The sequence below is a fragment of the Brachionichthys hirsutus genome, unplaced genomic scaffold, assembly GCF_040956055.1.
Source record: "Brachionichthys hirsutus isolate HB-005 unplaced genomic scaffold, CSIRO-AGI_Bhir_v1 contig_723, whole genome shotgun sequence".
NCBI classification, from domain to species: domain Eukaryota; kingdom Metazoa; phylum Chordata; class Actinopteri; order Lophiiformes; family Brachionichthyidae; genus Brachionichthys; species Brachionichthys hirsutus.
Window position 1 is genome coordinate 184,692 of NW_027180336.1, and position 23,842 is coordinate 208,533.

Here is a 23,842-nt window from a genome sequence, read left to right on the forward strand (position 1 = left end):
AAATGTAAACTCAGTTAAAAACACACATCAACTCCAATTCACTTCCACTTTTCATGGTTTGTGTATAAACCAAGAAAAATGTAGAACATTTTGGTGATGATCCAGATCACCATGTGGACGGTGTAAATCCAATTAGGAGGGGGAATGAGCTGCTTGGCGGAGATCTGCGCTCTGAGTGCTTTTCTAGTTTGTGTTGTTATTATGTGTGGATACGGTAGCAATGTCTCCCTATGTGATCAATGATGTCTATGTAGAAGGATTTAATTCCCACCTTCATCCCCTCTTTTAGCAATACTTCCACGCTGGAGGAAACGGGCTGAAGAAGGTATTCGTTGAGAAAAGTCCTCAGCTGGCTTCATTACGTTACGCCCTCTCGCTCTATTCCCAGAGCACGGACGCTCTCATCAAGACATTCGTTACCACACAGCACTCCCAAGGTGATCCACCACACACACACACACACACACACACACACACACTGTATCGGCTTTCGGGGGTTTGATGTTTCTCATGTTGTTCAATGCCGCTCTCATCTTTCCTCAGTGCATGACGGAATGGGAATCAGAATCACTGGCAATGAGAAGATTCAACCCGACAGAGGTGAGTTTGGTAGAAGAGGTTTCCTCTGTTGCACAGAGACTCTTAACTGAGGCACAGCATATTTCTCACGTTAGTTTGGTAGATCGAATCAAGCCCAACACTGTGATGTTATTAATCGTAGAGCTGTTTCTAAAGCATTGTCTCGTCGCAAGTTTTCTGTGTTCAGGCTTTGTATACCATCCTTTAGAAAATGAGGCCGGAGCTCATGCCTCATTCTGTGTTCCAGTGGTCTTTAAATGATTTTGTAAATATGAATAAAAATCCACTCGCATAAAATTACGAGATTCTAATTTGTCATTAATGTTACTCACTTTTAAAATTCCTGTCACCAGTCTTAATAATAAGTGAGAATTAGTGGGAGTAAATTGAATTACTGCAACAAAGGTAAGATTGAGATTTATTTTATTAAATGAAGCTTTATACTAGTCAGGTGGTGTGTGTTTGTGCTCTGCAGCTTCAGGGATAGAGAAGCCAATTGGAGAGGCTGTTCTGCAGATCGACATGATGGTTGGCAAGGAACGCAAAGTCAGCGTGAGAGGTGAGACGACGGAGGTCAGCGTGCAGCGTGCAGCGTGGTGTCTCAGATGTGGCATCTTCTTCATTTAAGCCAAGGACAGCTTTTGAATCAAGCCTTAAAAGGACCTTGGAAGCTGTTTTGGACATTTCAGTCCATTAATACAGTTGAAGCAGTTTGTATTTACAAATATTACCCATTATATTATCACGCTTGTTCTGCATTTTGGTGCATGTTTGCCATAAATCAGCTTGCTGTTGACTCACATGTAAAACCTCACAAGCAAGTCTTTTTTTGTTTGTTTTGATTCTTCATTTTTAAAGGTATTGAATAAATATTTGTAAAGGTGACACATGTGGCGGATTTGCAAGTAAATTTTTATGCCTTTAATAAAATGAACTATAACTAATATAAAAACTAATTTCTTTGATACAATTGTAATTACATGCTAGAATTTTACACAACAGCTTTGTAAAATGCGGCGATATCGGCGCTGAACTGCACACTGAACTTGCGTGAGCTCCCTCCCTCTCCTCTCGGTTTCTCACCACTCTCCACGCAGTCATTGCCGTGAACGACATGAAGTGGCAGACATCCGGGATGTTCCGGCCTTTCGTTGAGGTCTGCATGGTCGGCCCCTTCCTGGCCGACAAGAAGCGCAAGTTCACCACAAAGTCTAAGAACAACAGTTGGTCTGCAAAGTTCAACGAAGCTTTCCAGTTGTGAGTCTGAAAACTCAACCTTCACTGATTTATCTGCTGATCTTTGCGATTTTGCTGATGTGCGTTTCTCCACTCCTTCCCTTTAGTGTCCTGGGTAAGGAATCCCCAGACTGCTATGAGCTCCAGGTGACGGTGAAGGACTACTGTTTCGGACGGGCGGACAGGGTGGTTGGCGTGGCCGTGGTTCAGCTTCGTGATGTCACTGATCGCAAGAGCTGCGTCTGCTGGTGTCCGATCGGGCCTCGCGTTCAGACGGATGAGACGGGAATGACAGTGATGCGGATCCTGTCCCAGCGGCCTGCTGATGAGGTGGCCAAGGAGTTTGTCAAGTTGAAATCTGAAATTCGTCCTGTTGAAGAGGGAAGATGAGGAGAGACATCGAATCAGGAGTAGAGATTTTTGGAAAAGCTGAAGATGATCTTCTTTTTTTCATTTGGAGTTAAAGGTTTGATGTTCACTACTTTGTTTGGTGCTTATTTGTGAGCACGGTCATCTTCATCCCAACACACTTTCACAGCTTCCGACTGCTAACAATCTGCATGGAGAACATCCAGAACATAGTAGACACATTCAAGTTGGCCGCTTGTCAGTCGTGATAAAATTCTCTTAAAATTTTGAAAAAGGAGAACCGAAAATTAGAATATCTTCTGCATCAAACAGTTTATTTTTCTTATTGGAACTCAGTGGAAAAAGTTTTAATTATCACTTTATCATATATATAATGGAATCTGCATCAAATCAAACATACATGTCATCTGTTTGCTATTAATAACACGAGCCATCAATCTGTGGATGCTAAAACGGGACAAGTTTTAAAACTATATGGCCCTGAAATGAAATGTTGACTGCTAATAAGTTACTGTTTAATGAAATAATTTGCGGGGAAAATCATCTCAGTTTCTTGTACTAATACATCATATGAGGGCTTTTGACCCGCCCAAAAAATAAAAAATAAAAATAATGCACCAACATGAGCCAAATAGCAAAATGAAATCCATCTCTAGTCACTTTTAAGGATCGTGTGTGAATAGTTTCATGTAACACAGAGATGGCATCAAATGGGAAACACATCAGCCACATCAGGTGGCATGTTTTTAGCTGAACCAGGAAGCATGTGAAAATGCTGCTTGTGTGATTTAAAATAAAATACTTTGAAAGAAGATAAGGCATTGTTTAACTAAGAGTAATAGTTGTTTATGTCAGAGGCAAAGGATTATGGGAATCATAGTGCGAGTATTGTATCTGACTGACCTTTGAACTGAACTGTCTGCTGAACAAAATGCAGCATTTCCACAGAGATTTCTAAATTCAGATGGTTTATTTTTTACTAACCATCAAACTAAGACTGTTAACAATGTTTACATGTCCGCCTGCGCTGAGTGGAAACAACAAAGAGCAAACAACATGTCTTCTGGGGTTGAACGGCATCATCACCCCTTCATGGGGACCAGAAACATCTAACAAAAGTCTCACAGAGCCTCCAGCCTTGCCTTGCATGTACCACTCCGGCCGGCACGGCGCACCAGAAACTTGGATTGGAAAGAAAACATGCAGGCAGGTTGCGCAATTGCTTCAAGTGAGTCTGTTTGATCCAAAATCTTGTGTTTACATTCGTGCCAAGGAACACAACTATTGCACTTGTGCCCTGCAAAGGCAAAGCGCAGCATCTGTAATTTGTTTTTCAACCAATCTAAAGTGCCATAATGTCTCTTCAGTCTGTCAGCGTTGTTGTTCTACCACCACATATTAGTGCTTTTATTTATGTTTTGATGCTCATACTATAGAAGAAAAGAAAATCGCCAAATGCTTTTTTGCAGGTATTTACACTTTGACCTATTTTTGGTTGTCTGCTGATAGATGTGGCCATTGTAGACGTCCAGGAGGATTTCCCTGCATGTTTGCCAAAATCAAATAGACGAGCTTCTAAATGAAAAAGGGTCTGCCTGGTAAAATTTAGATGAGATTTTCTTGGAACTAGCTTTGAGTTTTGTCTTTTGGCTGTACTGTATTGAAGTGAACAAACCTTCGGCTGCAGGCAGGCTGTAAGTATGTGAGGTGGGTCTTTTACAATGGCAACAGCTGTTGTGCTGACTGAACTCTTGCACTGTTTAAAAATAAATGTAAGTTTGTAAAAAACAAATATACAATAATTAAAGCCTATGACCAGAGCATGTATTTATTGTACACAAAGATACTTAGAATTGTCTTTTTTTTCATGTATGTATGTGAAATATGAGGATTGATCAAATGTATGTAGTTATTCTCATGTGACATATGTTAAATATAATTCTAACAATATTTTGTATATAAAATATTTATTAATCAGAACATTGGGTCCTGTCTTCTCTGTGTGTGTAATTTGTGTCTGTAACTTGGTGAGAACAACTGTCATGGTGAAGATGCTTCTGCATTCACTAAATATTTCAACCTTTTTAACCTTTATTTAACCAGGTAAGTTAATTGAGAATTAAGTCTAATTTTCAGTAACAACCTGGGCCTAATTTGCATGTTTTTGGTGGTGGGAGAAAGCTGGCGAACCCGAAGAGAACCCACGCAGACATGGGGAGAGCATGCAAACTCCTCACAGAAAGGCTGCAAAACTGATTTGAACCTCTGACCTTCTTGCTGTAAGGCAACAGCGCTAACCACTGTGCCACCATGCTGCCAAAAGGTTATACTTGTTCAAGTAAATTCACTAGACTCAACGATATAAACACATTACTTTTATTGTTGGAGTACAAGATCCAAGATTTTTACGTACACCAATGGCTTATTCCCCTCAAATTTAGTTTGATCGAGATAATCCATCCGCCTGAAAGGAATGGCAAATAAAGATGCTGACTAAACAGCCTGACGAGTACACATAGTGTGAGTTAAAATGTGAATCCTTAAAAAGATGACATGTATTCCTTATGTCAAAACTAATAGCAACAAAAGCATAGTCTTACGTAGAACAGGTCTGTATAAATATAATCCAAGATACGGAAGGATAAAGTGAGGTCTAAAAACAAGCCAGTAGCAAGAACAACTTATAGATGACCGGGGGCCAAAACTAAACATTCACCTAGATTTCAGAAAGACCTTATATTTGACAACTTTAACTTTATATTGACTTCCTGATCATTATCTCCTGTGCTTTTAGATAATTGTTTGATGGTATAACTGTGAATAAAGTGACTGTGTTACATTACAGCCATTATTGGAACTACCTCATCGCCTGACTTTCCACAAATGTGCTAAGATTTTTATTAAAGTTGACCCCCCCCCCCCCCGACTTAAAAAAATAACAAATTTATCATTCCAACACAACATAATTCTCTTAATATATTAAATTATATTTTAAAGCTAAAATTGCATATTAAAATACTTTTGACATCAAACATTTTAAAGCGTTCATTGAAATAAATACATCCTCCAAACAGTTACATTCGCTATGTCACAGATATTCATCATCCTCACAGTCTTTGCTTTCACATGCAACACAAGTCTGTTTGATTCTCCCAGTCTCTGCAGGAAAATCTGGCAATTGCAGGATTATTTTTCCGCTGCTTTTAGACTCCATCTGGTGCAATATCCACATTTCTCCAATTCATCGATGTGTGTTGAGTGTTTGATGCAATCCTCAAGAGCAGGAACAGAAATGATTCACTTCATACGACCTCTGATGCCGTTTGAGGGTGCAAATTGTCTTTGTTTGGAACCAAATATATGTCCAATACATTCCCACAGGAGTTAAATATATTTAAAGTTTTATTTTATTTTTAGCATAATGCGGTTCCCGGTTAAACAGGGTTTCTCAGGCTGTGCTTGATTTGCAGCAAAACGGTCCAGATCTGATGACATACAGCAGAAGAGGAACATTGACTCTCTTTATCTTCTTGATTATGCTTAGTTGTTTGCATCAGCTTGCACAGGGTTCTTCAGCCCCCCCGGTGGTCCGCAGGGTGGTCTGTAGTTGTTCAGGGAGCAGGACCTCAACAGTAAAGCTGATTCTTTTGGTCTGGAAGATGCTGTAAGTGTTATCAAATCTCAGAACATCTGAGGAAGGAGGAGAAGAGAATATTTTCTGCACTGCTGGATCTGATCTCACATTAACGTTTTCTGACTAAACAGCATAAAGCCCTATGAACACATGGTTGAAGTGTTTAGGGTTTGAGGATTACTCACAGACCCCTGGTCGCTCACAGGTCAGAGACCCATCCTCAGGCACCAGGTGGGCATTGTAGCGCTGGCTGGGCACAACAGCTCGCATTTCAACTGCCTTCTTCCTTTCACCCTTTCTATCCTTCAAAAACACCCCAAAACCGATGTCCGCACTCTCAGTGGCAAACTGCCACCTGCCAAGATGGGGAGAAAAAGATGAAGAGAAATCACTTTTTTTTCTCTTTTTTTCATTCATTACAAAAAGAAAACATTATTTTGTGTATAATTAGGTTGATGTTCAACATCTGAAATACAGATTTTTCTTTATAAGACTTCCTGCATCCATCTCTGCTAAAGGCAGGTAAACGCTGTTCTGCTCCGGCTTCTCTGCTTTTCCTTTCTTTATCTTTCAGCAAACAATGATCTAAATGCATCTAAACGCTGTAATATTATATCATACATATCACAAATTGTATGTGTAATAGAAATGTGTTAGCTATTTTCAACTTGTAATTAATAATTCATATATATTAAAAAATATAAAGATCATATTATTATAGTATAACTTACTATTTATTTTAATTTTAATTTAGCTTTCCAAGTTTACATATGAAAATTATTTATTTAAGATAGTCAATTAACATTTATGTAAACCAAAAAAATTGTAATCCATCATCTGAAGTTGGAACAAGTAAATGTTTGCTTGACAAGTGCCTTGAAAACTTCCACTTCCTCTTAAGCCTGACCTTAGAACGCAGCCCGGGAACAGAATCTCATAGTCAAACTGCTGGGAAGAACCTCGTTTGACGATCGTGCACCGCTCGTAGTCCACCTTAACATGGTCCCGCACATAGTAGGATGGGGGAACTGGTCCAACATGGTTGATCTGCAGCCAAGATCATACATTATGATTAGGATAACAAAAATATGAAATATTCAGAGCCTGGAGTCCGGAGAAATGAAGAAATAAGGAAAAAGCCATTACTTACTGTGACACTACTGAATTCTTGTAATATTACATAAATTGCAAAAAAGGGGAAAAAACATTCTCCCTTTTACATAATTCCATTTATTACATATTGTATAAATAAAAACCAGTCACAGAACAAGAAAAAAAGAAAAGGGCAGTGATTTCCTCTCAGGAGAAGAATGGGATGAGCGCCTAATCCAGCTGATGCCAATCAATCACAAGTTAAATGTTTGGACTTGAATGATTTGCGTTAAGACCTTTTTCAGATTTAAACATACAGAAAATGAAAGTCATCTGACACCACACCTATGAAAATCAGCAGCAATAACAAAAAGAAACGATGTTGACAGCAAGACAAGCATGCATTCTGCTCCTACACTTTCAAGAGACCTGTCGGCCGAGTCAAATTATATTTCTATTTTAATGGAGTGCAGATAGCCTGCTTCTTCCTGCTCCACCGTAGAAAGCTATTATCTACATCACATGCGTCAAACTCAAAGCCGAGGGGCCAAATATGGCCCTCCAGGTCATTTTTTATGCATACCTGTCAACCAGTACGTTTTTTCCGTACAAAGTACGGTTTTTATGCATTCTAAGACGTGTACGGCGTAGAAGAACATCTGTACGGGAAAACGCAAATTTGTAGCGTCCATCAGACGCTGAAACAAGGACGAGACGGGTCTCAGAACAAGCTTTTATTAATCGGTAACCCCGCCGCTAACAGAACAGATATCCCCTCCCGTCTCTCTCACCCCCTCCACGCTCACACACATACCGCCCCTCCTCCCTGGATGCCTTCACTGACTCTCTGCAGAGTAGGAATTACGAACACGAACACAAACTGTTACAGTCCCATCCGGTCTGCACCGAATATCAAGAAACGTGAAAAACATGTTTCCCAATCACAAGCCAGCAAAGGTTTGTATTTTCTGTCCCTGTTTGAAATTTAAACTACAAGCATCATTGATCGATACTTAAGTTTGGTTCGGGAAGGAAAAGCTGGTTCCGAAGTAATAAACACGTTTATTGCCAATACTGTAGTCCAATCAGCTATTTCAGTCTAACTCAGGGGTCCACATTTGGCCCGCCCCCCTGAACAATCCCAGATAAAAAAATAAAATCTTTTTTTTTTTTTTTCCTTTCCATACAACATGAGTCGCCGGTGGGGGGTCAATAATTGTATGGGCTGCATTTAAGAGGGGTCATTAATTCAATATTTTGTTTCCTAAAAATAATATTGATAGTGGAGAATATATTAATATTCTGAAGAAAAGCATTCTTCCTTTTGTTTGGGACAATTTTAATGATGATCACATACGACCAGGAAGGTAATGTTCCATGGACCTTTTTTCTGTGAGGAACCCGGAAAGGGTTATTTGGTTATTTTATTAATAGTGTTATATTTATTTCCTGACTTTTTTTTCTGTGAAGAAAGGGTTATTTGGTTATTATTTACTTTATTAATAGTGTAATAATATAATATATATATATATATTATATTATTACACTATTAATAAAGTAAATATTATTACACTATTATCCAAATAATATATATATATATATATATATAAAATAATAAATATTATTTATTGTATTATTTGGTTATTTGGTGGCTGTCTGGAAAACAATAAATGTTTAGCCCCCCCCCCCCTGCCATCGTCACACTTTTCCTGTACAAACTGACCCCGGCCCTCCATCAGAGAAGGGAGACGTTATGTGGGCCTTACAGGAAAACGTTTGGGGACACCTGTCTAACTCGTCTTTGACTCAGTTTGAACACACCTCTGTGTCTTTGATGTATATTATTGTCTTTGATGTAACGTGTCATACTATTGTCTTTGATGGTGGCGTGCACATCAAAGGGTTACCTTTTGATGTGTATGGCGATATTCCACTTTGATGTGCTGTTGAAGTCATCTGGAGGAAACTTATATATACAAACACACGAACACTCTCGGGTATCTACCAAAGACCAATGACAATTACAGAGATGCAAGCATCACCACAGAACTCCGAGGACAAGGCTCTGGCCCTCCATGCACAATCCACTTTACAGCTCGGTGAGCTTTTCACAGGATTCCTTGGGAATCTCACCAAGGAAGAGTGGGAGGGTCTTCAGTCAGGGGCCGTTGATCTGAATACTAACGCACAGCTTGGGAATTTGTTCACAGATTTAGTTCAAGTCGTAACTGATGATGTGCGTCAAGCAGTTCTGGAAAAAGCTCCAGAACTGCTTGAAAAGATTCCCAGTTCTCCCCTGAAACCAAAAACGTCAGGGACCGGCTTTGCTGTTGCACACCAGCAAGTCCAGGAAGCGCTGGAAGATGTGATTCCACCGGTCCTTGCCTTTACAATGGGTGTTCCAGAGGTCGTTGAGGTCATGACACCGTATGAAATGTCACGGCTTTTATCCAACGAGGTGATGAAGAGCTTATGCTCTTCGTCACACAGCAGCCCCGTAAAAACTGCGAACACGCCGGAAGCAAGTGGGCCGCATGCCTTCACAAATCCCGGGAACAATTGGTTGAGGATACTGCTGCACTTCAAGGTGCTCCTCCAGAGATTTGCACCCAAGGTCCGCAAATTCCTCTGCAGGAAGAAAGCAAAGGAAGTGAAAGTGGGAGACTTTATTCCTCCAGACGACGTGCGATGTTCCATTAAAAATGCCACCGATGCCGTCGTCCAAGACATAGATAGTACCGATTTTAAAAGGGAAAATGTCGTCTGTGAACCCGCAGAAAGGAAAAAGGAATTTCTTCCAGAGCCACCAGAGGCCCCGGCCATCATGGAAGGGGTGCCTTTGGTGCCTGTGGAAGAGGAAGATCTCCCCACTGAAGAGAGGAGTGACGTCCAAACAGCAACGTCGCCTGAAGACTTGGAGAAGCAGTGCCGCTGGATTATCACGGTGCTCTTCTCAAGGATCTTCCAAGGGACGAACGTTGACATAACGGACATGACGGAAATGACCGAGCTGATGACGAGTCTGTTAGTTGCCAGGGTCCAGGAGTCGAGCATCTCTCTGGAGATGAACCTGCAACAGGTCAAAGAGCTCGCCAAAGCTGTCCATAAGAAGCTCTGCAAACTGATGGACAACACATGGACAGTCTGCATGATCCTGATCGGGAAGAAAGTGCCAAATTACACGCTGGTCGTCGACATGCTGGTGACATGTCTGGAAAAGACAAAGAAACAGAAGAGCAATGCTTTTGTTCGGGTCTTCAGGTCTTTCTCTGGCCTCTTTCGGAGGTCAAAGAAATCCGAAGACCCATCCAAGTCTTTTCGGTAAGACGATCAGGTCCGTGTACCCCGGCCCCCCCACGCCTTGCAGGTCATAGGTGTTGCAGCACCTATCACCGCTGGCTGTGGGCGAGTGGCGGGGTGCACCCTGAACATGTTGCCACACAGACAACCATTCACGGCCCGGCATCGTGTACCCCCGCCCCCCCACGCCTTGCAGGTCATAGGTGTGCAGCACCTATCACCGCTGGCTGTGGGCGAGTGGCGGGGTGCACCCTGAACATGTTGCCACACAGACAACCATTCACGGCCCGGCATCGTGTACCCCCGCCCCCCCACGCCTTGCAGGTCATAGGTGTGCAGCACCTATCACCGCTGGCTATGGGCGAGAGGCGGGGGTGCACCCTGAACATGTCGCCACACAGACAACCATTCACGGCCCGGCATCGTGTACCCCCGCCCCCCCACGCCTTGCAGGTCATAGGTGTTGCAGCACCTATCACCGCTGCCTATGGGTGAGAGGCGGGGGTGCACCCTGAACATGTCGCCACACAGACAACCATTCACGGCCCGGCATCGTGTACCCCCGCCCCCCCACGCCTTGCAGGTCATAGGTGTTGCAGCACCTATCACCGCTGGCTGTGGGCGAGCGGCGGGGGTGCACCCTGAACATGTCGCCACACATACTGTATTGACAATTTAGAGCGATAAAATTCACAAACATAAATGAATTATTGAATAAAAATTAGAAAATGTCTATCTTTGTCTTGTCTATTATATTGATGGTGTAAATATTTACATGAATCTTCAACAAGAAAAAAAAAGTCTTGTACTGTATCTTTATTAACTATTTGTAGTCCTGGAGTCCACTTCATTAACTATTTGTAGTCCTGGAGTCCATTTTATTAACTATTTGTAGTCTTGTACTGTATCTTTACTAACTATTTGTAGTCCTGGAGTCCATTTTATTAACTATTTGTAGTCCTGGAGTCCATTTTATTAACTATTTGTAGTCCTGGAGTCCACTTCAGTCTCCAGCGACTTTGTCTTTGTTAGAAACGACTAGCGTTGTGTATCATTTAACATGGGAGAGGGCGGGACTTCCCCTTCTACTTTGTCCAATCGACGAGCACCCCTTTCAGCCACATGACGTTGCTCCGAAAGTTCGTTTTGTGAATAAATCACAGTGTGAACGCAGACCTTTCAGCGAATTATAAATGCAGGAGTTTGCTCCCAAAGGAACCGAGTCCTCTTGGTGCAGTGTGAAAGCACCCCTAAAGAGGCTCAGATGCATCCATCCATCCATCCATCCAACAACCATCCTTGGAGACGAGAGGTTCTGGTTGGAACCCAGACCATCAGAAGGTTCTAGCTCAGGGGTGGGCAAACTTTTTGACGTGCGGGCCACATTGGGTTTGAAATTTTGACCGAGGGGCCGGGCCAGGAGCATTTGGATGAGTGTTTGGCCCAGATATACTAAAGCGCTGCGTGTAGTGTGCAAACCTCATAGCACAGTAAACACACAGATAAATGTACAACCCGCTTTACTAACAGTGTGTACGAAGGACTGCGTCTTTCAAATGTGCAAAATAGCCTTTATCCAGGTAGTACGTTTGTCACAATGAATATGCAAGATGCGGCATTTACACATATTTTGGCACAACGGTGTGAGGAGAAATGTAAATAGATTAAAATAGCAATGACATTGTGATCTGTCAAACCTGGTGATTGCATCTGTTTTTAATAAATTTTACTTGAACACGTAAATAAATTAACATTTATTGAAAAAAGATGATCACTTTCAACATTCAAAACATATCAAAACACGAAATACTAAATCTCAATCATTTCTGCTGCACTCATTGTTGTTCCACTGCTGTGCGTAAATGCGCACTTCATTAAAAGAACGGGATTTATTGATCATGACGCTGAACGTCTGCTCACACACGTAGGTCGAGCCAAACAACAGCATATTCTGTGCCGTCCTCCGGAGGTTTGGAAACGTTGCTTCGTTAAGTGAGGCATGAAAGTCATTCAGGTTAAGAGACTTGAACTTATCGATCGATCAGTTCCAACTGCAGCTCCTGCGGTGCGGTTTCAGGGTCTTGTGACGGGACGGGACACCAGCTGAAGTGATGCGTCAATTTTCTTTAAATCAGAGAAGCGACGGCAGAACTCCCGTTCTTGCATTGATTGCTTGCTGGCGTAGTTTGCATGCTTTGCGGCAAAGTGACGGCTGATATTATATTCTTTAAAACCCGCAACGGCTTCTTCGCATATCAGACATGCAGCCGTAGATCGGATTTCGGTGAAAAGAAATCTTGTTGTGCGCTCTTTATTAAACACTCGGCCCTCACCGTCTACTTTGCTTTTCTTTGATCCGCTCATTTCTACAGACGGGGTCAGAGAGTAATGGGGAAAAAAAATAATGCAAAGAGTAATTCGCTACACGCCACCGCGGTTGTCAGTGCGCCATCTGCTGGTGAAACACGGGTATTGCAGGGACAAAATGAAAGTTATGATTTTGAATTTTTTGGTAATTGGACAAGTTCGGCGGGCCGTATTGAAAAGCATAACGGGCCGTATACGGCCCGCGGGCCGTGGTTTGCCCATGTCTGTTCTAGCTTAATCTCTAATAAATAATCCCGGCCCTCCTGAACAAAGACGAGCGGAACCGGACGTGACTCAATAATCCATGTTTTTCAGTTTATAGAGAACATTAAACTTCCAGCATTTTAATTATTCCATATTTTTCCCGGTTTTGGCACAAAATACATTTTACATATAAAGATATTTAGTGACTATTAGTTTAGTTAAAATATCAAAATTAAACTCTATCCTAATTAATAATGTCCAACTATGTACATAAATAAATGCATTTGAAAAAAAAAAATATGGTGTAAGGTTATTTTGTATTTTGTAACAAAAAAAATCAACGGTTTGTAAGGCCATGGAGCCTTGGAGGTTGACAGGTATGTTTATGGCCCGCGAGAGCTGTGTGCAGACATTTGTTTTTGTAAAATGCTGCATCTGTCACACAAGTTCTTAACAGTCGTTCTGCCCATCTCAACTGTGACAAAAGAGTTTTGAACAAAGTTAATGCCATAACTTATGTTGGATGATATTTTTCTTTATTGATTATTTCATATTATTTACTTGAATAAGTCTGATTATTGATCGATGGAGTAGTGTGGTTTTCTTAACCTGATCAATAAGAAAGGATTTATGTTATAATAACAGCAATAATCTATCCATTTATTTTTACAACTATACAATTGAATATGCAATGTTTGTAACTTAAGTAGTGAACTGATCAAATGGAAAAATTCAGCAACATGGCAATAACAATAGCAACACGCTGCAGTCAGGAAATCAATAATCTGCTGGCGGTGACTAGTTATTTGAACTTTTTTGTTTTTTCCAGCATATGCTGAAATGGCGCTCAGGATCAGCACTGGACAGCTCCATAGGTAGTCGGCTGCATATGTAGCTGTCCAGTGCTTATCCTGAAGGTGAACTTCAGCACTGGACAGCTACATGTGGCGCTCAGGATCAGCACTAGACAGCTACATATGGTGCTCAGGATCAGCCATGTCAAACTCATTTTCTCCAAGGGCCACATTAGTATTATGTGGACATAATACTAATGTGGCCCTTGGAGAAAATGAGTTTGACACCCCTGATCTACATTGTTCCCACTTTTTATTCTGATATAACCATATAAAGTGATCTATGGTTGTTAATAGAATAGAATAGAATAGAGTTGCTCCGGTTGTATTTGTTTAACTCTCTCAAAATATCTGATCTCAGATTCTTTATTGTTTGATTTAGTTTGTGTTGTCATAGAATTATTAACAGTTTGTTTCTGCAATTATAGATATTGGAGGCATTTGAATATAAGTATAATAATGTTGTGTATAATACCCTGAAACTAAAACGCTGATCTTACTTATCCACAGAGGATGGGCTTCGTCGTTCATTCTGATTCTGCAACAAGTGCACCGCATGAAGAAACAATGACTGCATTTGTTTTACTTGAGGCATAAAGATTTGGACATATGCAGATGGAGCATGGTTTCTCTGAACTCCATCAAACTCAACCAAAGGTTTTCATGAACAAACAATTCAAACAAACAATTGTTTTGTATTCTCAAAAACAATTCTTCATAAAGGACTCATAAAATTATAATTTGACATTTGGGAATTCTATATATGGTCAAAGACGAGAAACTGGGAAGAAGAAAAAACAGCTGGGCTGGCCCTATTGTCACTTGAACTCAGTAAATTTTTCAAAAACAAATCCCAAAACAAAAACCTAAAAGAAAATGCGCTGTGTTGTGTAGACAGAAAGAAAGTGAGTACTTCTCCAAATGTCAAACTGTCCCTTAAATAAGATAACTCATAAGAAAACACACTAACTAACAATGTGTACTTTTAAAAAAGGCAGAAAAATGCACTCTTTTGACTAAGAATCTCAATCCCTCGAATCCTGGATTTCTCTTCCTGTTCGTCATCTGTCCTGGGCCCAATTATTTATCTACAGAAAAAGTGACAAACGCAGGGTCAGTCTAGAATTTCTTCTACAAGTACTCTGGCAGCTGTTCTGTGTGCTTGCTGCTTGACACTACGCCAACTACAAAAGGATCTCGTGTTTGACTACGACGTTTTGAGCCCATTTCTACAAAGCAAAGCACAATTGCAAGCGGCTACATGGTGGAAGCTTTTTAAAGGAATTAATTAACTTCAATGTGTGTTTAAGTGTTCTCATCACTTTTTACCTCAATTTAATACACAACCATCTGATGAATGCAATACCCAGGCTGCCTCATTCAGCATCAGTTCTTGGTAGTATATGTATGGCAGAGAGAAACTGTAGTCAGGATGTTTGTAGCTGTCTTTCTGCAACAGACACCCAGTCCTTGAACCGTCATTGATCTTCTGTGAATAAACTAGCTCCTTTATGTGTAACAGGATCCTCAGTGAGCCATGTTTAGCAGCCTCAACGATTTCTGATCCAGTCTTGTAGATTCATCTCACCCGTTGTGTGTTTCGTTTGTATATGAATATGACATGACATTATTCCTGTTGAGAGAAGTTATTCCACCCCGGAACATTTGGTAGAAGGGGAACTTACATAAGACAGTTTGACAGTCAAATTAAAAACCCTCAATGTAATAAGTGTGCTGTATGCAAAACAGCCAGTCAAAACAAAGCTCTAAACTGCTCTCAAAGCTCTAATCTAAATGAATGCTACTCTGCAAGCTGGTGAAGGAGCAGCAGTTAAGGACGCACAACTGCATGGAGCACGGATCATATACAGCACATGACAGTAATCTTGAGCATGCAAACGGTTGGAATCAGACTTTTATCTATTGCAGAACTGTTGGTACTTCTACCTGATTGGTTAATTCAAATTCATCAAAACAACCGCGGTGTACTAAAAAATAATTATGCATAATGACTTTTGGTTTATCATTACAAAAGCACGATAGATGCAGTAAATTAAGTTAAAAGTAAAGAATAAAATAGTGAGAGAACTTTGTTTTTGTACGAAAAGGAAATACAAAACTTCTGCTTCCTGAAGCGTGATCCAAAGAATAGATTACAACTAGACATTATAATTATAATGTGTGAGATTTTGAGAATAAATAAATTATTATGAAAATGATGTTTGACAGAATTCAAGTAGACTTAAATGTAAAGAAACAATTTTTCGATTTTACAAACATCTGCTGGTAGATGACTGTTCATCGAGGACGGTCTTCAATCATTACAAGATCACTATGGTTCAATAAATCAAAGTGAACACTATTGTGAATTAGTCATCCGCAACAGAGAATAGTCTGTCCCAACTCAACATCAGCCTAGTTTGGCACTGAACCACAGCCTCTACTGGTCTGCGTTTTGGCTGCCGACCGGCCGACTCACCATGGTTCGACAGCGAGGATCTCCATCAGGATCAGTCCGCTTACCCCCGTACATCGCCGGTAGTTGCTCAGCATCAATGTGCTTCAGTAAGACCTCCTGCCAGTTAGCTGTCAAACCACGGAAACAGAAACTCATTTCGTGAGAAAGAAGGAAAGAAGGTGGAAATCAAGATGCTTTGACTGGAGTGAATGTGTTTTTGAGTGAAATCTCAAACTAGCAGGGCACTCACTCATACACTAAGATACATACACGTCAACAAGTCCCAAAGGTCGAATTTAACCAAATGGAAAGCTTATCTAAATTCATAAAGATTTACTCTTCATTCAAACAAGGCAAGGCAATCAGACTCCCCAGGAGTATTCGCATTTCCTTTATGAATGCTAATGCTCCCCGGTAGTCATTAAACCTGACTAACAAATCCCCTGAAGTCATGACGGCCGCAGAGCATTAGCATTCATAAAGGAAATGCTAATAATCCTGGAGCGTCTGATTGCTTTGGTGAATTCGGTCCCTTCTTTGTTTTCCTCTCCAACAAGAGTATAAGTATCTAAACTCTCTACCAGTCTCTCAGAACAGAAGAAGCCTCTTGGATGAGATGAAAATGTCTTCAATCTAACTTGAACAATTCCAGTTGACGCTTAATTTTTGCTCATCCTGACTGGATGTCTTCATTCAACCATTCTACCAAGTACAAAGTCCATGAAACACTTTCGTGTCCTGCTAATGGTGAGACAAACCAATCAAATTGATAACTCCACCTCCTTGGTGGTGTTAATTGAGGTGATGTGTGGCCTCTCACCTCCGAGGATGTGGATCTTTTGTCTTGTGTTCTCACACAGGAAGTGTTTGACTAGGTTGTAGGCCACAGGAAAGAGTTTGGGAGCTGCAGGAGAAAGTCAAAACTCTGATTATTCAAAATCAGGGTACAGTGATTCAAACAAGCAACGGTGACTACAGGAGATCAGGTGGAATTGTTTAATGAAGTGTCTGAATCAACATGAATTTACATGAACGTAAAGGAGGAAATTCACCTTTAATGACAAACAGTCTTTTCAAGCCTTCTGGATAGTTTTCCTCAAACATCTGGAGGATCTGGAGACAAACATAATGTTACTTCAACATGTTGACCAGTCCACTAGTCTTTGTTTGCACTGTACAGTACGTACAGTATGTCTCAGTACCTCTCCATATGTTTCTATAGCAGGCTTCCATAAATGCTTCAGACCCAGACCTTCAACATCATAGATCATGGTGACTGACTCCACATTTCTCCCCAACTGGTAGTAAGAAGTGACGGAAAGAAAAATTATCTGTTAAATTAATAATATGATGGAGCAGGCTGGCCATTTTTTCAGTAAAAGTAGAATATACATATATATATATATATATATACACTGTATATGTGCTAATCCGACCTGAGGAGAGTAGTATTTCACAAGAAAAAATAAAGTATAAAAAGTACTCATTTGTGAGCTAATTCTTTTAAAATGTATTTTTTCCTAGCCCATTCGATAACCCTATCACCTTCTCTGCTCTTACCTTCTGTGACTGCAGGACACACTCCTTCTGCAGGACCTCACAGTCTCTGATCTTTGACTTGATGAAGTCTTGCTTGGAGGCGGACAGAAAGAGGCCTTTCGGATCCACGGGTCCGATGACGTCGTACCAGATGGGACTACCCTCACGGTCATAACCACACATCCCTCCTGACAGATACTTCTCTATCACCTGTGAACAGCAGTCCTTTTGATGTTTTTGCAGTATACATGACCGTGTCTGCCCTTCAAATCCAAAGTGAAGTAAAAATGGCAAACTGAGAATAGCAGCTTTTTTTCATATTTATTTCAAGCAAGATTTTTTTTACCTCAGGTGGACGCCACTCTGAGACTATTGTGTCTACTTTCATCTGTTTCCTGAACTCCAAATGCTGAAAGAAAATATAGATTCATGTTAATGTATAAATATTGAGTTAATCTTAGATTAACATTTTGACATACTGTGGCTAAACTCACTTTAATAATTAAAGTATCTTAAAATGTAAAACAGGGGATGATGTGAACCATGTCCTGTCAACAAGAAGGGGGTCGGTTTTTATTTTTGTAATCGCCGTCATGCCTGTGTCTGTCCTTTAGTAAGATAACTCAAAAGGTTCTGGATGGATTTAGCTGAAATTTTCAGGAAATGTTATCAGAAACAGTTGATTAAATTTTGGTGATGGTCTCGAACAGACCTGGGCATTGTATGGCCCCAGGGCCGCATACGGCCCTTTGGTTGACTCTGACCGGCATGTGTAAGGTTAATTGGAAATTACCAAATAAACACATTTTCTAATTTTACCTCATGCATGGACTAAAACTGCATTCAGTGACAGTTTAATATGATGTATCTTTCCTAATGAGCAAAAAGGCAATATTGTCATGTCTTTAGGATGCTAAGAACCTTCACATACCTTTCCAACAGTATATTAAACTCAAAATGTGTTTGAGTGAACGTTCACTAATATAAGTCACAAATGGTAAAACTTTCACATTTACAGAAGAAGCTGTGCCAGAAGAAAAGAGTGATTGACTGTCGCTACCCCTCGGGGTCGCTTCCGTTTGAGTTCTCTTGTGGATCGGGTGATGTTAATTCTACTTAATTCATCTACTGTTTTGGACAATACAACTCGTGAATTGAATAAACTCAATTTTGATTCTTTCATACACTGATGATGAGTGGTCGCATGCCATGACTGTTTTGTTTCTCAATCTGACAACTTCACATGCTGATTCTTGAATATGTCTAACCTAAGAAATACCATGACTCGTGATCATATTCCTGATTCTGATTGGCTCTCCGGCCTTTGCATAACTTGGCGTACCGTTCTCTTCAAAATATTCCTCGTCTTAGTTATAGTGTTCAGACGTTGTATTTCCAACTTGATTGATGTTCCTCACTGCCTCTTGTTCTCAATTTATTACAATATGAAGTGTATGGGGCAAGTTGGCCTTCTGGGTCAGGGCCAGCAGGACTACCCGGTACTACCTATCTTATCTCCTCAGGCTGCTGTGAAGACATGTGACCCCTCAATGAACCTTTGCAACACAGCTGCTGTCTAATCGTCATCCAGGCCTCAACTGTTGGGCTGAATAATCTGCACTGAAAACTATGGAGGACCAAAACTGAAAGAAAATTATTCAAATGAGGGGGCAGCCTTAAGTGTGTCTTGGGTTGAACCGTTCGCCAAGATAAGTATCCACGGCTTGCATGGAGAGCTCCAGCGATAGACGACCAACTTGAGTCGTGTGGTGACTTCCCCTTCACACAAGTCCCTGTAGACTCAGGGACTCAGTAAACTATCAGCGATATCCGATAACGAACGGAGTTCCCTTGAGATTGTAGATATATTTACTGCCATTGAGTCGTGTGGCGACTTCCTCTTGTTGTGGCTGTTGCCAAGAGTACCTCGTCGACTTCTGCACCCACATGTTGATCAACCAATAGGAGAAAAGTTCAAACCAAGACACACTTAAGGCCGGCCCCTCATTTCAATAAAAACATTTAAATTGTATTTATTTATCGATATTTAATTATATTTCTATATTCATTTTCGAATTTATTTCGACATTTTTTTATTTTTGAATCTTGTTTTATAATTTTGTATTTATATTAACTGCTTTGCTATTTATTTATTCATATTATTTTTTTCCATTTATATTTATTTTTAATTGTGGCAGTTTTGGTTCTCCATAGAAAACAGGAACCATTGTGGTTGGCTTTCGGGGCATTATATGATTTATACTGGATTACAAGTACATGCAACAAAAAGGAACAGAAAGGAAGTAAAGCTGAGCACGATACCTTTCTCAACATGGCCTCAGACTTCTGAACATTGAAGTTTCTGGCTGAAAACAAGTAAAGGAAAGAAAAGTCAGAAGGACTGATGATAAATACAGACATCCATGGCCCATAAGTGTTAAATACAAATTGATGTTTAACCAGAATGCACCTAGGGACAATTAGAGTGTGACGTTACATTTACTACTATATTATAGTATAGATATATTAACTCTCTTATAAGGAATCACACTTTCTTCATGAGGCACTTTTATTAACACAAAGTGTATCAGAGAAGTAAAAAAAAATTTTTTAAATGCTTTTAAAATCAAGAAAAAAATTTGAAAATACTTTATTTTCATTTATCTTCTTGAAGACAAGAAGGCCATAATCATCTCGTCTTCAGCTGCTTATCTGAAGTTGCAGGTCAATGGTTCTGCTGGAGCCTAGCCCAGCTGGCTGCGGGCCTGTTTCCTGGAACTTGTATTATTGTCTGCCCCTACCATGATTTGCCTGCTGGTCTGGACTGACCACCTGTGCTGGACCATTAAAGTTACGTTTCTGGATTCCCTTCTCCTGTCGTGCTTTTGGGTTCTCCTTGTCAGTGACCTGACAAAGGAGGCCTCAACTGTTACCGCCTCTAGATCCATCTATCAAATTCCATTTTTATTTTATATCAAATCTAACTTTAAAGAGGACATATTGTGGAAAAACTCACTTTTCCCATGTTTCTACACGACCATTGTTGTGGTTTTGGTTCATTACCAACACAAAAACAGCTAAGTTAAACCATCCAGTCAATCCTGCGTAGTTTGCGTAGGTCTGTAATCAAGTAATGAAATGGGTCTGGACGAAATCACATCGGGAGAATGTGCACATGCACATTCAGAGCTTACACTGGCTAAACTAAACAGACTCTCTTTGTCCAGGTTTTGGAGCTGAATAATAATTGCTATGGTTATTTAGTAACACTTTATTAAAGATACAATACGCTTTCAGTGCTGCTTTCAATTCTTGTTATGAAAGGACTTTTTGGGAACTTGCATGGAAAGGTCCAGAAACACAGCATCAAAGTGTCTCCTGGCAGAAAGGCCGTCGTCCATCTCAGTGTGCCATTAATGCGATTACACAGGATTAGTCCGATACACAGAGTGCCAGACTGGTGCTCTAATCAGCACAAGGGATCCACAAGACACTGCTTCCCTTTCCATGAGCATCTGAACATATAACCCCAACCAGGGATGCATCCACTCAAATGGATCTAGGACGTTTAAAGAACTTTTAAAAGCACACTTTCTAAAATACAATACCTGAATTATGGTTAACAAGGTGCAAAGTGTGGATATTTAATGGAATTTTAACAAAAACATAAAAAAAAGGTTTTAAAAAATTGTCTTCCCATTGCTGAATAGCAGGCCTGGTTTTTCACATATGGCTTAAGTATCATGTTCTGGCATGAAAATCATGTGAGCATATTTCTTAAACTCGGCACATAGGTGTGTTTGGATGAGTTGTAACACATCTCTATGTAATAAAGTGCAGCTTCCTCAACGGCACCACAAGGATTTATCTACAAATATGGCTGTAGGCAAAAAGGTTTGATTCCTTTCTGTGCAGAATTTGTATGTTCTTCCCGTGTCTGTGTGGGTATTCTCCGGGTTCTCCGGCTTTCTTTCACCTCCAAAAACATGCAGCTTAGGTGAATTGGTCACTATAAATTGTACATAGGTGTGTGTTTTTGTTTGTTGTGTTGCCTGGCGATGAGCATCTGGAGTGCACATCGACTTTTGCCCGTTGCCAGCTGAGATACGCTCCAGCAGACCCGTAAACCGCAAGGTAGATAAAGCAGCTATAGACGAGACGATCATCTCAGCTACAAGTAAATGGATGGATTGATGGATTGATGGGTGTAAATTATTTACAGCTATACAGAAGGATGATGGGAAAGGTCATAATCACTGAGAAAAGCAGTATGTCCCATATGAATTTTTTCTCACCTCTAAGCCATCGTAACAGGAAATGGTCATGCTGTGCAGGAAGTTGAGTAAGAATGTCTTGTATCCTGTCTCGAAACTTTAGAGGAGGAAAGAAAAGATGTGACCAAGATGTCACTCAACGTCTTGAACTGAATTTTAACATTAAATTTCATGCCCTGGAGGTAAAAAAAAAAAAAAAAAGGGGGGGGGGGGGTGTGAATACAGAACATTTCTTTGTTTACAGATGTAAGGTTTCACTGAGCCATTTCAGATTTGTTTATTCCATTTCCTAGCCCTGTTGTGACATGAAAACTTGTGACATGCTGACTAATTTGCACACTTTAAATGGCTTAAAGCAAGCAGCATATTCAAGAGATTATGAAAGGGTGGCAAAGCTCAGATTTCCAGGTCAAAAATGAAAAAAAACCTCTGCTATTTTCATTTGTTTATTTGTTTAAAAAAGATCATTTGCTTTCAGCCAATATGAACACTTTTCAACTTTGAAGTTTGAAATGTGGCACATTTTTCATTACTTTTTGAAGAGATCCTTTGGATTTTGGGTTGAACTCGCCACCCAGAATCCCATTATTGAAATGTAAACAATAACAAAGTTCATTTTCAATGGATTCTGACATTTTATAGAAAAACCTGTTTGGTTAGATTAATAACATTCATTATTGGTTGAGGGCAAAGGTCAGTTGCATCCCTAAAAGAGTGATTTTCGTTAAAGTGGCAACACGAAGTTTATATTAATTATGGCTAGTCAGCAAACTCATGTGTAAAACATTTTTTACATATATTCAGAAGCCATTCATTGTCAGCAATTTTTAAATTGTTGGTTATTTGAAGTGATACCAGACACCATGTGTTTACAATATAATCAGGGGGATGCTAAAGCGCAGAGCAGAGTACTATTACAGAAAGCTTATTATTATCATCATCATCATCATCATCATCATCTTTCTGCTGCTAAACTTACCTGCTCCAGTGCCTCAGCCTGTTTAGGACTGAGGTCTCCGACTCTTCCGCTCATGTCTGCACCACCAAACGCAGGATAAACACGCAGGTGTCCGCCTCCAACACGTCTCCGTGATGCTACCGCGCTCCGGTGTCCTCTTCTTATCCGCCTCCTGCTGAAACGACGGTTTGCAGGGAAAGAACGTGAACGTGACGTCACGCCGCCCACTGGAGCTCCAGTCCGACCTGTTCGCGCGACCAAAGATACGATACAAGAGGACTACCCGCAACGAAAACGACGAGATTCACGGAGAAATCACTCGCTTTTACTAATATCAATGGAAATAAATGGATGTCAACATTTCTATTAATATGAATGGAATAAAAAATACATTATGACAGGTGGTAAAAACAATGTATTTAACACTGTATTGAAAATTAAATTATTTAGTTAACATGCGGCGGGTGTTTTTAATGCGCCACACATCGGCTACCGGTGGCGCAGGTTTAAGCGGAAGAGGAAGTAATAACAATACTTATCTTATGTTACCAAATTCTCCTTTGGTTGTGTTGACTCAGCAGTAAATTATATAAAAAGTAAAGAAAATGAGAAATGATTTTACCCGTAAATTGAATATTAAAAACTTGTTACTGTGTTTACTGTATTTGGTTTTATCTACAATAGTTGTCCTTTAGAAAAATTATCTCTCCTCTTCCGGTTGGGGACGGAAGTTGCCGGATGTTGTTTACGTCGGAGGTTCCAGCTGACTGGCGAGCTCGTCCTGCTGCGGTGGCCGTGGCTGCCGCCGGTCGATGCCGAGCAGGTCGCTCTGGTGGAGGTTTTCCTGGAGCAGCGGTCGGGTGTCAGCTCTCTGCTCCAGGGGGAGGTGGTGGAGTGCCACAGAAGTGCCCTGTTTAAGAGTTAAATGTTGAAATAAAATAAAAAATAAGGAACATCCTGGATCCGTTTCTTCACTCT

The 23,842-nt window shown here is 40.5% G+C and overlaps 2 protein-coding genes across 2 annotated transcripts in view; one reads left to right on the plus strand and one right to left on the minus strand.

Annotated features, from left to right (window-relative positions):
- LOC137913597 (protein unc-13 homolog B-like) overlaps nt 1-2,205 on the plus strand; it is a 92,885-nt gene extending 90,680 nt beyond the window's left edge. The window contains exons 38-42 of the mRNA XM_068757240.1: nt 290-437; nt 544-600; nt 1,055-1,138; nt 1,677-1,836; nt 1,923-2,205. Coding sequence (XP_068613341.1) covers nt 290-437; nt 544-600; nt 1,055-1,138; nt 1,677-1,836; nt 1,923-2,205 — 732 coding nt within the window. The remainder of the gene's footprint in view (nt 1-289; nt 438-543; nt 601-1,054; nt 1,139-1,676; nt 1,837-1,922) is intronic.
- A 3,528-nt stretch (nt 2,206-5,733) lies between these two features.
- LOC137913611 (SEC14-like protein 2) lies at nt 5,734-22,939 on the minus strand. The gene is made up of 12 exons (XM_068757253.1): nt 22,886-22,939; nt 21,928-22,003; nt 19,955-19,998; nt 17,979-18,041; nt 17,654-17,842; nt 17,296-17,391; nt 17,146-17,206; nt 16,914-16,997; nt 16,115-16,221; nt 6,726-6,865; nt 6,004-6,173; nt 5,734-5,874 (listed from the first exon to the last, which is right to left on the minus strand). Exons 1-12 carry the CDS (start codon nt 22,937-22,939, stop codon nt 5,738-5,740), a joined length of 1,221 nt encoding a protein of 406 aa, XP_068613354.1. The 3' UTR covers nt 5,734-5,737.
- Nucleotides 22,940-23,842: the final 903 nt, after the last annotated feature.

Bases quoted from the DNA above. Each gene is read 5' to 3' on its own strand.
- LOC137913611 (XM_068757253.1), bottom strand. From the start codon at position 22,939: ATGAGCGGAAGAGTCGGAGACCTCAGTCCTAAACAGGCTGAGGCACTG. The intron at 17,843-17,978 runs GTAAAAAAAATC...TGCTGTTCACAG, and splicing joins CAGAGTGGCGTCCACCTGAG to GTGATAGAGAAGTATCTGTC. The intron at 17,392-17,653 runs GTAAGAGCAGAG...TCTTACTACCAG, and splicing joins GTGTCCTGCAGTCACAGAAG to TTGGGGAGAAATGTGGAGTC.